Source organism: Thunnus albacares, chromosome 3 (genome assembly GCF_914725855.1).
Source record: "Thunnus albacares chromosome 3, fThuAlb1.1, whole genome shotgun sequence".
Taxonomy (NCBI): Eukaryota; Metazoa; Chordata; class Actinopteri; order Scombriformes; family Scombridae; genus Thunnus; species Thunnus albacares.
In genome coordinates this window covers 34704332-34719482 of record NC_058108.1, presented here as the reverse complement: position 1 = coordinate 34719482, position 15151 = coordinate 34704332, and the positions used below count along the sequence as shown (strand labels likewise).

The 15151-nt window shown below is 35.6% G+C and overlaps 1 protein-coding gene across 1 annotated transcript in view; it reads left to right on the top strand.

Moving 5' to 3' along the window:
- Window positions 1-15151, top strand: part of ifngr1 (interferon gamma receptor 1) — a 467767-nt gene that overhangs the window by 444751 nt on the left and 7865 nt on the right. The window contains exon 3 of the mRNA XM_044341742.1: window positions 11384-11478. Within this exon, the coding sequence (XP_044197677.1) occupies window positions 11415-11478 (64 nt within the window). The 5' untranslated portion in view covers window positions 11384-11414. The remainder of the gene's footprint in view (window positions 1-11383; window positions 11479-15151) is intronic.

Genomic DNA, 15151 nt, shown 5'->3' with positions numbered 1-15151 from the left:
TCTAAAAGCTCTCAAGGTCCATTTTCTAGCTTTTCACATTGCTTTCAACCGCATCTCACATTCTTCATCAGCAGGTGGAGTTTGCTCAGTTGTCATGGAGATGATGATGATGATGACAACTAAACCATCTCCGTGACAAAAGGGTCAAACTCTGTTCACTGGCGAAGAATGTCAGATGTGGTTGGAAAGCCCAGGAAAAAAAAAAGCTTGTAAGTGGACCTTGAATAAACATCCTGAATGAAATGTCTTTTTTTTCCCAAAGAGGCCACATGTTGTATCGTCACAAAATAACTGTAACTCAAGGTTTACTTACTAGCTTTTGTGGAGCTTTCAACCACATCTCATGGTCTTCATCAGCACATAGAGTCTTCCCAGTTGTCATCACATGACCCAAATATGGACTGTAATAGCAGGTGGTTGTATCTGGGAGTGTGGAAATAACAACTCATAATTTCCTTTAGGAATAAAAATAATATTTGACCAGTGGTGGAAAGTAACTAAATACATTTACTTAAGTCCAGTTTTGAGGTACTTTACTTGAGTATTTCCATGTGATGCTACTTTATACTTCCACTCCACTACATTTCAGAGGGAAATATTGTACTTTCTACTCCACTACAAACCACTATTTTTACTGCAATACTTTAACTACATCAAGCTCATAATACTTATGTACTTTTACTGTAGTAGGATTTTTTTCATGCAGGACTTTTACCTGAAACAGAGTATTTTTATTGTATTGGTACTTTTATTTAAGTAAAGGATCTGAATATTTATGTATTATTATAAATATATTTAGTCAGTATCAGCAGAGAAAACTACCACAGCCTTCATGGGATGTCACATAGAAGCTTAAGAAGCCTGATAGAGTCTGTTACAGTCACGAAACACAGCCGGAGCTGAAGTCTGATTTTCCAGCCAGATTTGCAAATCAGCAGAATCTTAACTCACTCTGGCCTAAATCCTCAACACGCCTTCAATCAGAGGATTTAAAGAAGCCATAAAGCTCTGACTGCTGATGGAGAGATGAGGACGGCTGTCACACTGCACACACACACACACACACACACACACACACACACCCTCACACTATTGATGTTAATTGATGTCTAAGCACGCCTCGTTTGTGACATGTTGCATGTTGGATGTCAGTAAGGCTCTATTTACACTGCAACTGACTCAACCAAACATCCAATGTTTTTCCTCACTTTTGACCCTGCTCTGTTTTCAGTCTGACTTTTTTATTCAAGATTTGGGACACTTCTGTATGTCCTCCAGTGGTTAACTAACTGGGTTTAATTACGCTGAATGACAGACTTTGGCTGATATAATCCATTATGAAGTTCCAAGTCAGATAGATTGAAACTTGCAAAAAAATCACAGTTTCCCAGTCATAATTATGACTTTGAGGATGATGTTAACGCTTTTACAAGTTGGAAACTCATAATCAGTGATGGAAGAAGTATTCAGATCCTTTACTTAAATAAAAGTACTACATTAAAAGTACATAAGTATTATGAGCTTGATGTAGTTAAAGTATTGCAGTAAAAGTACATAAGTATTATGAGCTTGATGTAGTTAAAGTATTGCAGTAAAAGTACATAAGTATTATGAGCTTGATGTAGTTAAAGTATTACAGTAAAAGTAGTGGTTTGGTCCCTCTGACTGATATATTATTATATATGACATCATTAGATTATTAATAGTGAAGCATCAGTGTTAGAGCAGCATGTTACTGTTGTAGCTGCTGGAGGTGGAGCTAGTTTACACTACTTTATATACAGTTAGCTAGTTTAGTCCAGTGGTTCCCAACCTAGGGCTCGGGCCCCTCCAAAGGGTCAGCAGATAAATCTGAGGGGTGGTGAGATGATTAATGGGAGAGGAAAGAAGAAAAAACAAAGTTCTGATACACAAATCTGTTTTCAGTTTTTGGACTTTTTCTCTAATCTTTGATTTTTGCTGAAATATTGGATCATTTGAACATTTATTGAAATGAAAGCATGTGAGAAGTTTAGAGGGAAAAATCACTATTTGGTGGAGCTGTTAACAACTCATAGACATGTGAAATGTGACCCCGACTACACACTGCTTTTTGTAAGACGTCAAAAGACAAAAAGGTTGGAAACCACTGGTTTCATCTTTAACAATGTGTTGTATTTTAAAAGCTTGTTATATTATCCATTGTGTCAAATCTTCATCTGAAAAGTAACTAAAGCTGTCAAATAAATGTAGTGGAGTAGAAAGTACAATATTTCCCTCTGAAATGTAGTGGAGTGGAAGTATAAAGTAGCATCACATGGAAATACTCAAGTACCTCAAAATTGTACTTAAGTACAGTACTTGAGCAGTTCATTTCATAGGGAGGACTTGTTCAGACATCAGAAAGGTTGATGAGGACAGTCAAACAAAAACATAAAACGAGAAGAAAATCGAAATTGGAGCTTCAGTGTTATGAACAGATCATCTCTTTATACTCTTTTATTAACTTTCATTGTTGAAATGTAAATGTTTCCACCTTTGAATCAGTATTATGCACATACGGGACACATGTACATTGTGAGGTTTTCTTGGAAAGCTGTCTCATTCCAGTTATGTTGAGTGTTTAGTTGTGATTAAGCAGCGACTTTTGTCTTTTTAATCAATCAAGGTTAATCTGGGCTCCCCTGCTTTCAGCAGATGAAATAACTGGACAGATGGATTATCATGGAACAGGTTTCTGACTGAGTTATCAAAAAAACAAAAACAACAAACAACTGTGTTACACTCGATTACACTGAGGTCAGTGATAAACTCCTTCCCACACTGTTGCAGATTAGCCTGTCTGGGTCGAGCTGTGTGCTTATTGGCCTCATTGCTTCAGTGTTTTATGTGTGTTTAGATAAATTTGGTTACTGCATATTGAGTGATCTTTATGACCTGGAGGACCTGGACAACACTGTCCACATATTTAGTGAAATTTTGGGCTCTTTTTCCTGGTTTGGGCCCCTTAGTTTCAACTTTTCAAGTGTGTCTTAAAACAACAGTCTGGACATTAACACACTCCTATCAATCTAAGTGATGGGGGACAAAATCCACAGTCCTCCTTTTGTGCAAAAATGTATTTAAAAGTTTATCTGAAGCTAATATGAAGCTTCAGCGTCCAAATGAGTCAAATCAAGTAGATATCTTTCAACGTTACAGTCTTTTTAGTGCCAAAGTTCCTCTTTTTGTTACTATACTTCCACCGCAGCTCAACAGGGAAACACTGTCCGAGGAAACACAAAGAGTAAAAAGAGTGTAATTTTTGCACAGATGGAGGACTGTTGATTTTGTGCCCCATCACTTACACTGTAAGTACATTATGAAGGGATCTTCTAATGGTCAGTATGAGGAGGAGGAATGATTACAGCAAGAAAACTTTCCAACTATGTGTCCCCAGTTCGTGTTTGTCTCTTTCTTGTTTCAACATGATGTCCCCGTGCATAAATCCAGCTCCATAAAGAAATGGTCTTCCATGAGCTCTGACGTCAACCCTGTCCAACACCTTTGGGATGAAGTGGTCTTATTGCCCAACATGATGGCTGAATAGGAGCAAAACGCTGCAGCCAGGTTCCAAAATCTGTTGGAAGGCTTGAAACCAGAAGAGTGGAGGCTATTATAGCAGCAGATAAATGGACATGGTTCATCACATGATGTGGTTGTAATGTAGGGCTACAACTAATAGATTATCTATAAAATGGCAAAAAATGGTGAAGAATGTTGATCACTTTTTCCAAAAGCCCATAACATCCTAGAACATCTTGTTTTGTCCCAAACAACAGTCCACAACCCAAAGATATTCTGTTTACTGTCATAGAAGACTAAAGAAACCAGAAAATAGTCACATTTGAGAAGCTGGAGGTAGAGAATTTGGACAGTTTTTATTCAAAAATGACTCAAAACAACTTGATTTAATCATCAAAATAATATAATCGACTAATTGTTGCAGCTGTAGTATAATGTTCAAGTTTCCATATACTTTGTTTGGGTGTCCACATACTTTTGGCCATGTATATTCATAAATTGGATGACCAACAGGTAATTTAGTTTTTTCCAGCACTTTTCACCCAGCCTTAAATTTATTTGTTTGTACTGGCTGTAGTGAAAATATCCTGCAGTACAAATACTGAAGTATCAGTGCCACATATTTTTACTACAGTGTACTTTAAATGCATATTTTGTTACTCCAAAACCTCATATCAATGCCATCTTTCTCTTAATTGAACAGATTGTGTCAGGTGCGCAAGTCCAGATGTTGATGCTGGAACCAATGCTGATGTGTCCAGATCAAGACTCACACTAACATGTCCACAATCCAGCTGTCAGGTTCAACATCTGTCTGGAATCTACCCAGCGGGATGCTTGGCGCTCGGGGGAAGCGGGTGGGATTTGTCGCTGCAGGATTACTGGCTCGGGGCGGGCAGACGGCAGCTGTAATTACTGCTCACGTGGCGAGCAGAGTGGACAGAAATATGTTTGTTTGAGCGTATAGAGGCAGAGTGGAGGATCATGGGTAGTGTCAGACCTGTCATGACACCACTGATGTTTCCCTGAATAATCCCACTGCCCTGACTGACACCAGCATGTATACAGATTTTTCCTCTTTCTACCAACTGTTACACAGCTCTCGCTTCAAATCTATTTGTGAATTTGAATGTTTCTCCAATATTTCTCTCTTTTGGGCTAAATGTTTATTTATTTATTTATTTTAGTGGTTGTCGGCCTCTAAAACCTTGCATGAGATATTGGATTAACTAGATGAGAGGGAAATTGTTTATAAAGGAATGCTTGTCTTGTCTTATGTAGTGCAAAATATCTATGTATTTATTATTATTTTTAAATGTTATTTTTATGAACTAAAACAAACAAAAATCCAACAACATACACAAACAATTATTCCAAAAAACCAGCGAGTGAACCAGCAAACAAACAACAGCAATAATAAATAAATCAATAAATAGCAAGACAAAACAAGAATATAAGTAGGAAGAGTTCGTCTCTGCAAATGATCTTACTGTCTGATTACATGTGTCATTAAAATTAAACTTAATTAATTTTCCATCTCTAGTCTTCAGACATGGCTGCTAAGGAGGGTGACCATATTGAGTTTTACTCATCTAGAGAGCCTATATTCATGTCAAGTACTTTTTCAAGTTTAGCTATTTTCAAGAGTGCATCAGTCCAGTCTTGAATGTGTTGTGGTGTATTTTCATTAAAAGTCAATGGTGTGCTTAAAGACAATATTAAGCTATGCAGATTGATTTTATAAGTTTATAAGCAATAAGGGCTAGTGTGATACAATTTGTATTGGTGTAGTTATAATCTCACGAACCATATTTAATCACACTGTACGTATAGAGGCACGGTAGAAGAATCATAATCATACACTGGAGAAATTTGAGTGTGTTTGTATTACATGTCACTTTGCTTGGGTCTGCATTAAAGTCTTCACCTTTTAAAAAAATACTCTCTGGAGGAAATCAAGAAATAAGGGTGTAAAATGACTAGAATAACTTATAAAAAAAAATAAAAGGCCAGGTAGAATTGAATATGCCAGTACATATCCTCAAACAGCTCAAAACCTGTTTTGAAGAGTTTTGACCAACAACGAGTGACGGAGATAAAAGTAACATAATAACTGGTCAAAAATTAGGGAGGGTGGATGATAAGGTGTGACCTAAGCCGACCCAAGGGCATAAAAACAATGCCCCAAAGAAAAAACCTTCGGAGCGATTTGGTTCGTTGTAAAAGTGCTGATTGCTCCTCTTTTTTGCCGGCATTAAAGAACATTTTGCTGCTTGGACCTCTGACTCCCTTTTTTATTTTCAAAAGAGAGTTTTTTGCTCTGGTACATTTTTCTGCAACAATTTGATACAACAGTGTACAAAAATAAACTTTTTGGCAACATCAAAAGCTACAGATAGCCACTTATTATAAAGTATATATGTACATTTACCCAAATACCATAATTAAAGTTGCAATACATGATATTCAGCCACTAGATGTTGCACCATAGCAACAACATCTCAGACCAAAACAAATGTGTGTGTTGTTTACTCAATAAAGTTGGAAAAAATAAAAAGAAAGTCGACAACTCATGAAACTCAGATCAAACTATCAAACTAGGCAGTACTGATCAAATATGAATCAATATTCTGTTTCTGCATTGCCTATTTCTCACCTCACATGCTTTCAGAAACATATTTTATCTGTTTAGCTATATCCATATCTGTTTAGCTGCCGCCATCTTGGAAATAGACATGGATGACACGGAAGGACTCGCATGCACGCACAAAGAAAAGAGAAGCTCAGATAACAACACATACAGAGGGAGTGTGACTTCATTCACTGCTCAGGTCGCCATTAATCCACTATGTCTTTACATAGCAAATAGTTGTTTGCTGACATCCAGTGAGGCTCAATGTCATTTATTAGACCTTTAAGTACAATTTTTAGGTATTTATACTTGAGTATTTTTTATTTTATGCTACCTTATACTTCTATAACACTACATTTCAGAGGGAAATATTGTACTTTTTAGTGCAGTACATTCATTTAACAGCTATAGTTACATGATGCATTGTCATAGATTAAACTACACAACATTAAAATGCTGCTTACACAGTAATGCATCGGTAATATCAATACAATTATATATTTTTTGCCATTCCATGCTTTATGTGCAGCATTCTTAGAGGAATTTTTTTCAAAAATTGAAAATTATACAGACAATATAAAGAAATGACTACATAACAATTGAAAAGAGTAAAATCGCCCAATGCATCCAAACCTATGGTGGGTAAATGTAATATGTTTGCAAATCTTAACATATATGGTATTTCAGAGACTTTTAAAAGGGTTATTAAGATAAAGATATTGTAGGAAAATTGGTGACAGAGAGAAGTAGAAGTGCTTGTATGTATACGTTGTATATGTGTGGGCAAAAAGCCAAAAAGTTTTGGAATAACTGGTTTAATCTTTAACAATGTAGTGTAATTTATAAACTCATTATTATGTTATTTTATGTATTTTTTTTTTTTTTTTTTTTTACATATTACTGTATCCATCTACATACACATGTCTACATATATGAGAAAGATTTAATTTTAAGGAATCAGATTGTTCTGTTTGATGTCAGTACTTAAGTAAAATTTAACTTTGAACACAGGACTTTTACTTGTTATGGAGTATTTTTACACTGATTATGTAAAAAAAAGCAAAATATCAAAGACTTAATAATCAATAATACACCACTGTTTGTCTCATAAATGCACTGAAACCAGAGCAACAGTTATAAGTCCAAGCCTCATGAAAACCTGACTTAAAGTTTGTCAGGTTCTGTCAGGAGTTTCAGTACATTTGGACAGATTTATATATACATATGTGCATAGAATAGATTACGCGTAATGTCTTTTAATAATGGTCAATATCTCTTTGCTGATTTTCTGGAGAGAATATTATTTGTGTGAGTGGACATCGCTCTTCTCCTCTCAGTATCTGACTCAGTAAAAGACTGCAGCTGTAATCCCATAAGAGGCTTTGCTGCAGTTGGATGCTGTTGGATGTGCGATAAACATGCTTTGTCACAGCAGCCTGGGCCAAACGACAACAACTGGACGGCAGACACATCGTACGAAGCAAGATTGTTCTTCAAAATTAGCTGAAAAAAAAATTCAGGGAATCTTTTTAAATTACACTGAATTTATTTTTGTGTTTTATTGCTTATGTGGAGAACTAACTGTGCTGCTCCTGCATCTGCTGGTTTGCAGTCATATTAGTGAGAATAAACAACAGTCTGTAAGTTCCCTGCATTAGATAAAACACATTTTGATTTGATAAAAACACATCAAATTTGTGTTTAAAATTAACACACAAATTGGATTAAATTGATGATGATGCTTATGTTCAGTGTATGTATGGTCACATTAACCCTCGGGGTACGATAGGCTCCCTACATACCCACATTAGTTCATATTCTATTTAGTAACATTCCCAAACAAATTGATAAAATTAATCACAATACCAAAAACACAAACCCTTGAAAAACTAATGAAACAACATCTCAATGGTTGGAAAATGGTTCTGTTAATATTTTACTCCTTAGAGGGTCTTTTAGTCCAACCAAACACTGAACAAGACTGTTTTAAACGACTAAAATATTACAATTAACATTCACTAACTGGAAACACACTGAAATAGCAACAGCTACGGCTATACTCTGTGAATCTGGGGTTACGTCATGTTTACATTACCTAACCAACGTTGTCGCCGTGGTAGCTACTTGTCAATCACAATATAGCCATGCCCTAAAGCATACCCTGCTTTATTGTCAAATTTAAATTAAATAGGACCATAATTTAAAAAGATGAACATAATGCTGTGTTGAAGAAGACTTGAAACTAGTGATTGAGGCCATAAACTCATTAGGAAACAGTTTACTGAGGTAATAAATCAAGTGAGAAGTAGGGTCATTTTCTCATAGACTTCTATGCAATCGGACTTCTTATTGCAGCCAGTGGAGTCGCCCCCTGCTGGCCATTAGAGAGAATGCAGGTTTAAGGTGCTTCCACATTGGCTTCACTTTTCAGACCCGGACTTTTGTGGCCCCTGGGGGTCTCGGGTCCCTGTTCAGCTGCCTTTTTTTTTAACCTAGTTGATGGAGTTGGAGGTGAGAGTGTTTAAAAACTGACAAAACATGTTTGTGTATGTATAAAATCCACAGTGTGTAAATAAACGTCATGTTGGCATGTGATCTGTAGGTGGTGACATAAACCAACTTCCCTCATGAGTTGATTTACCTGCAAAAGCGTCTGTTAATTTGTAAGATGTGAAAGGAATTAAAGAATCAATAATTATTAGATTATTAATGCAAAACAAAGAATAAGACCCATTAAAAGCCTGAATGTGCTACGCCCGTAGAGTGGAAGCTCACTCGTGGGGTGACATATTTTAGAAAATAATTTATTCTGAAAGAACGAATTAAAACACAATGTGAGTCGGTTGATCTTCCGTGGCTTTACTGTTTGTACGTTAACTGCCAACTGAACTTAGTTGGAACAATACAACGAAAAAGCAAAACAATAACGATATAATGTAAAATAATCAATATTTCAAAATACAGTAATCATACATAAACTAGCTATTTCCATTTAAAATCAACATGCTAATGTAACATCTGCCTCTTGCATGTTACATTAAATACATCATTTGAGCTTTAAATGGTCACTATGTCTAATAGCAAAATCTTGTAATATAGAATATAATTTTGTCAGTAATTTTACCTTTATTTAATAGTTGTAAGGTGTACATATTTGTGTTATTTTCATATTTTTATGCTGTTATCTTATATTTAATATTTAATACTTGGCTACACAGTATCCAAGGTAACGATGCAGCTATAAAGCATCACCGGGGGAACAAGTCAGACCGGACTTGTATCCCTCAGGTGAGCGTACGACTGTTTAATTGAAACCTGTAAATATTAATGTATAGCTGATCTGAGAGAGAGTTTATTACTAATTATAACTATATTGACAATCAGAGTGATTATCTATGTGAACTGAATCAACTCTATCAACAGTGTCTTTTATATAATCTGTAAGTCTTTGATCCTGGTCAAGGTTCGACCGTTGGCCTTGTAATTTGTTATTTAACGGTTATTAAGCTTCGTCACAGAAATCATTCATTAGTACAGTAAGTTTCCTTTGATTATGATTTTATTTATATGAAATAGTTTTACTGAGACCGGGCTTGTATCCCCCAGATCCCGAAGTGCTTGTAAGCAATAAACAGTCATCATTGAATCGACATCGGAGCGTCTGTGTGTCTTCGTTGGAGTCAACTAACGTTACTGTCAACCGTTAGTCCACCACCATCATCATCATCACCACAACACAACGCAGAGACTGTAGGCTGTCACTATTATCAGCAATATAAAACAAACTTAACGGGGGCATTATAAACTGTGAGGCTAATATAGTCCCCCGTTTCACTAACAGAATCACAGTATAGTATATATATATATATATATATATATATATATATATATATATATATATATATATATATATATATATATATATATATATATATATATATATATATATATATATATATCAGTCTATTATCTACAATTATTTACAATTCTTATCATTTCCAGTATAAAACTACTTCCCTCATAACTTCAATCATTACAACCTACAACCTACAACCGTGAGCTGCCTGGTTGCCTTGGCAACGGCAAACCAGCTAACCAGCTGTTCGGGCTCTAACTGTTTATATTCTGTAACCGTTATAAACAAACTGAAAATAAACGTTATTAACCGTTATAAACTGGAACTGAAAATAAATATTATCAACTGTTAGAAGAAAATGAACAAAACAAGGAAAATATAAACCACAAAACACTATAACATGAAATCTTACACATACATACATATCAGTGGAGTCAGACAAACCTTACACTTGACTCCCTTTGGCGTCTTGACAAGTTTAATTTAAAGATAATCATCATTGTAACCGGCAAGCTGGTGCCAACTTGTCCCACCACACTAGCGCAAATACCACTGATAAGGGGTCTGTTAACGTTCAAAATAAAGTTTATACACAATTGTAATTACATTATCACGTTATTATTGTGTATGTTATATTTTTAATAATTTTATATTATCAATAATTTACATAAAAGTATAAAGACTATATGTATCAAATCATGTAAAACATCCAACAAATACTAAATGACATAATCTCCAAAACAATTCTTTACAAAAATAAATCTCATCATATATTCTTTATTTATTTGTATTTTTACTCCTTGCTGTTTCTACCATGTCATAATTACATCATTGTTTCTGGATGTCTTCCAATATTTTAAACATTTACTTTTATATATTATTTACATAGTGAGGTTTTAAATAAGTTATTTTTTTGTATTTGTATTTATTTGTATTGTGTATTCCTCAACGTATACATATTTTTGTTATATTCATTCTTCTTTCATTTTTTCCATCCATGTTTTCCTCTACTTGTGTATTTATCCACCTCTTCATTTCTCCATCTTATCTTTTTTTTTTGAAACTATCTACAACTCTTATTTTGAAAAAAGAGCAGTCTTCTCTTTGTCCGGTGACGTCATTAAGGTGTGTTTCCCCAATTGCACAAGTTAATTTGAGTCATTCGTCGGCAGGTTTACAACACACGCAGCCGGAGGCTGAATCAACAGCGTGGCTGCTCTCTGACAGACGGTTTTATGAGGAAATATTGAAGAAAATCAGAACCTGCGATGATCAGAAACCCCACATGTTTTCCAATCAGGTCTAGTTGAGTTTCTATTGATTGATTGATTGATTGACTCCTCTCTGTTGAGGGGGAAACCGGATTGGCTGAGGGCCTGAACCATGCTGCTGGACGGTGGGTTCGCTGCTCTGCTGCTTCTCATCACTGCAGTTTCTGCTGAGAAGGGTAAGTGGACTTAATTATACTAAAGTATTATAGAGTTATTAGTCGATTAATCAATTAGGCGATCAGAAACTTAATCTGCAATTTATTTTGATCATCATTGTTTTAAGTCATTTTTTTTTAGAAGAATAAAAACCCAAATTCTCTGATTCCAGCTTCTGAAATGTGAATATTTTCTAGTTTCTTCAGTCTTCTATGACAGTAAACTGAATATCTTTGTGTTGTGGACAAAACAAGACATTTCAAGACGTCACCGTGGACTTTGACATACAGTGATCGACATTTTTCACCATTTTCTGACATCCAATAGACCAAACAACTAATTGATTAATCGTGAACATAATCTGCAGATTAATCGATGTGTAATGTTCTTAGATAATTGGAGAGAGCAATGGAAATACTCAGAAATGTCGTCTGGCAACTTTTAAAAAATCATTTCCTTTTCCTGGATCCGCACCAAGTACTGAACACATGTTCTTTGACCCATTCAGTGTTTCCCTATGATTGCACAGTCCTGGTGGGCCACTGGGCCAACAAGAACCCCCACCAGGCTAAAAAAACCCACATTTTTTGTATGCCAAAAATAACGCTATATATCAAGAATCATATGCGTGTTGGAGCCTCTGTTATGAAACAGGAGTCAACCTCTGTGCTGTTGCCTGGGAAACTCCTGACGTGACAAAGTGCTGCTGCTATCAGTCCCTTTTTAAATTACTGCAGAGTGGGAGCGTTTGGGATACAGGTCAGCTAATGTGAGCATGGCACTGCGCCAAAAGAGAAAAAGCTCTAATGTTGGTGCAAGCAAAAATGCAGAAGTGAGAGGTGCAGCTTATCTTTATGCCATAAATGCAGCTTGTTGTGGGAAATCCTCAGATGGGCCAATAAATCTTCAGGCTACCCACAACTTAACATTAAACTCAAAACTTATTAGAGAAAAACTAAAAAAAAACCCCACTTGAAGCCAGTAGAGTTCAACGTGAATAGATTTAATGCATAAAGAGCAATACAAAGCAAACTGAGGCCTTTATCCCAGGATAAAGAAAAACCTAATGTAAAATCATAAAATATCATATTATATACTTTTCACAACCCCTCCTACTGTGGAGCTTATTTTTTAGACTCCACCTCATATTTTAATCATATTCAAAACTATTCTGCCATTATAGCTGAGTTCATTAGTGACCTTGATGATAATCCAAGTCTGATTCATCTTAGAAACAATGGTGTCTCAGACTTCTCTAAAATGTATCAGTTGCACCTGGTTTGGAAATAATCTGTCTCAGCATCTTCCACAGCAGCCTGTAATCACTGTACACCAACTTAAACTTTCTACATGTGTTCGACAAACAGGAGAAAAAATAAAACTCTCAGTTTTGATAAATGAAGTAAAAACACCAAAAACTTGTTGGTTTCAGCTTTTGAAATGTGAGGACTTGCTGCTTTTGTCTTTCACAAACTGGAAACCTGTGATGGGTGTTTATCATCACTGTTGACATTACAGCAGTGGTGGAAAGTAACTAAGTACATTTAATCAAGTACTTAAGTACACTGTTGAGGTACTTGTACTTTACTTTAGTATTTCCACGTGATGCTACTTTATACTTCCACTCCACTACATTTCAGAGGGAAATATTGTACTTTCTACTCCACTACATTTATTTGACAGCTTTAGTTACTTTTCAGATGAAGATTTGACACAATGGATAATATAACAAGCTTTTAAAATACAACACATTGTTAAAGATGAAACCAGTGGTTTCCAACCTTTTTGTCTTTTGACGTCTTACAAAAAGCAGTGTGTAGTCGGGGTCACATTTCACATGTCTATGAGTTGTTAACAGCTCCACCAAATAGTGATTTTTCCCTCTAAACTTCTCACATGCTTTCATTTCAATAAATGTTCAAATGATCCAATATTTCAGCAAAAATCAAAGATTAGAGAAAAAGTCCAAAAACTGAAAACAGATTTGTGTATCAGAACTTTGTTTTTTCTTCTTTCCTCTCCCATTAATCATCTCACCACCCCTCAGATTTATCTGCTGACCCTTTGGAGGGGCCCGACCCCTAGGTTGGGAACCACTGGACTAAACTAGCTAACTGTATATAAAGTAGTGTAAACTAGCTCCACCTCCAGCAGCTACAACAGTAACATGCTGCTCTAACACTGATGCTTCACTATTAATAATCTAATGATGTCATATATAATAATATATCAGTCAGAGGGACCAAACCACTACTTTTACTGCAATACTTTAACTACATCAAGCTCATAATACTTATGTACTTTTACTGCAATACTTTAACTACATCAAGCTCATAATACTTATGTACTTTTACTGCAATACTTTAACTACATCAAGCTCATAATACTTATATACTTTTACTGCAATACTTTAACTACATCAAGCTCATAATACTTATGTACTTTTACTGTGGTAGGATTTTTCATGCAGGACTTTTACTAGTGATGGAGTATTTTTACATTGCTGTATTGGTGCTTTGTCTTAATTAAAGAATCTGAATTGTGTCCTTACATGCACCCTTCTGTTCGGCCATAAATATCAAACTTGGATTAATCAGTAAACAGGACTTTTTTTCCAGTCATCCACCGTGAAATGCTGGTATTTCATAGCTCACTCTGAGTGAGAAGTGGTTTAGAGACTACCCCTCCTCCTCTGAAACACAACAAGACAGTACCTCTGCTAATTATGATGAGGTTGTTTTTCTATCTTTCAAGGAACTAAGCTTGATACTAAGGTACTTTTACTGAAGTAGGATTTTTCATGCAGGACTTTTACTTGTAATGGAGTATTTTTACATTGTTGTATTCGTACTTTTACTTAAGTTAACGAAAAGAATTAATCAACTAATCTGAAAAGAAGAAAATAGTTTAATTGCAGCCCAAAACATCATACAGCCACAGTGAGATGAAACTTCATTTTGAGTATTTTTTTGCAAGAAATCATAAGAGTTTTTATTGCAGACTTTTATGGAAAACTTTGGTTGTACTACAATGCATCGTAAAAGTGTATTTCTGTACTCCGACGTTCATATAAAGTGCTGTGAATCACAGAGTGCATAAAGCAAAGGTTGAGGGGAAAACATGTTTGCAATCTCTATTGTAAAAGACAAGGGCGAGGGTTCGGCCTGCCTATAATAAATATATAAGCCGCAAACTGATACCAGGAAAGAATTAATGATTAGTAACTGTTCACATGGTGTATCTGAGGGAAAACTGACTGCTGTGTTTAGGGGACCACATGTCTTACCTTTAATTAAATGATGCTGGAATTGGAATTATAGGAAAGTATATCCGAAGGTATACTGACATTTGTGCAAGTTTGCTCTGGAGCTGCTTCTCTGGTTTGGCCATACATACTCCATAAGGGGATCAAATAACATTTTAATCTGGACAGGGAACAAAATTTAACTGCAACCTGGACCATTTTTGCGTGACAGATCGCTATCACGTCACCTCACTTGTCATCATTCAGCAGCTCACTAGTCACCACAGTTAGTAAGGTTGTTGCAGAGTGCAGCAGATTCGGCTGATAAAGAAAAATGTCTTATTCAAAACTAGCCCATACAAAAAAAAGAAAGGATGACAGTGAAAAACATGCATTCAAAGGATCACTGGACTGAAATACACATTCATTTTGCCTGAAGGAAGAGACCA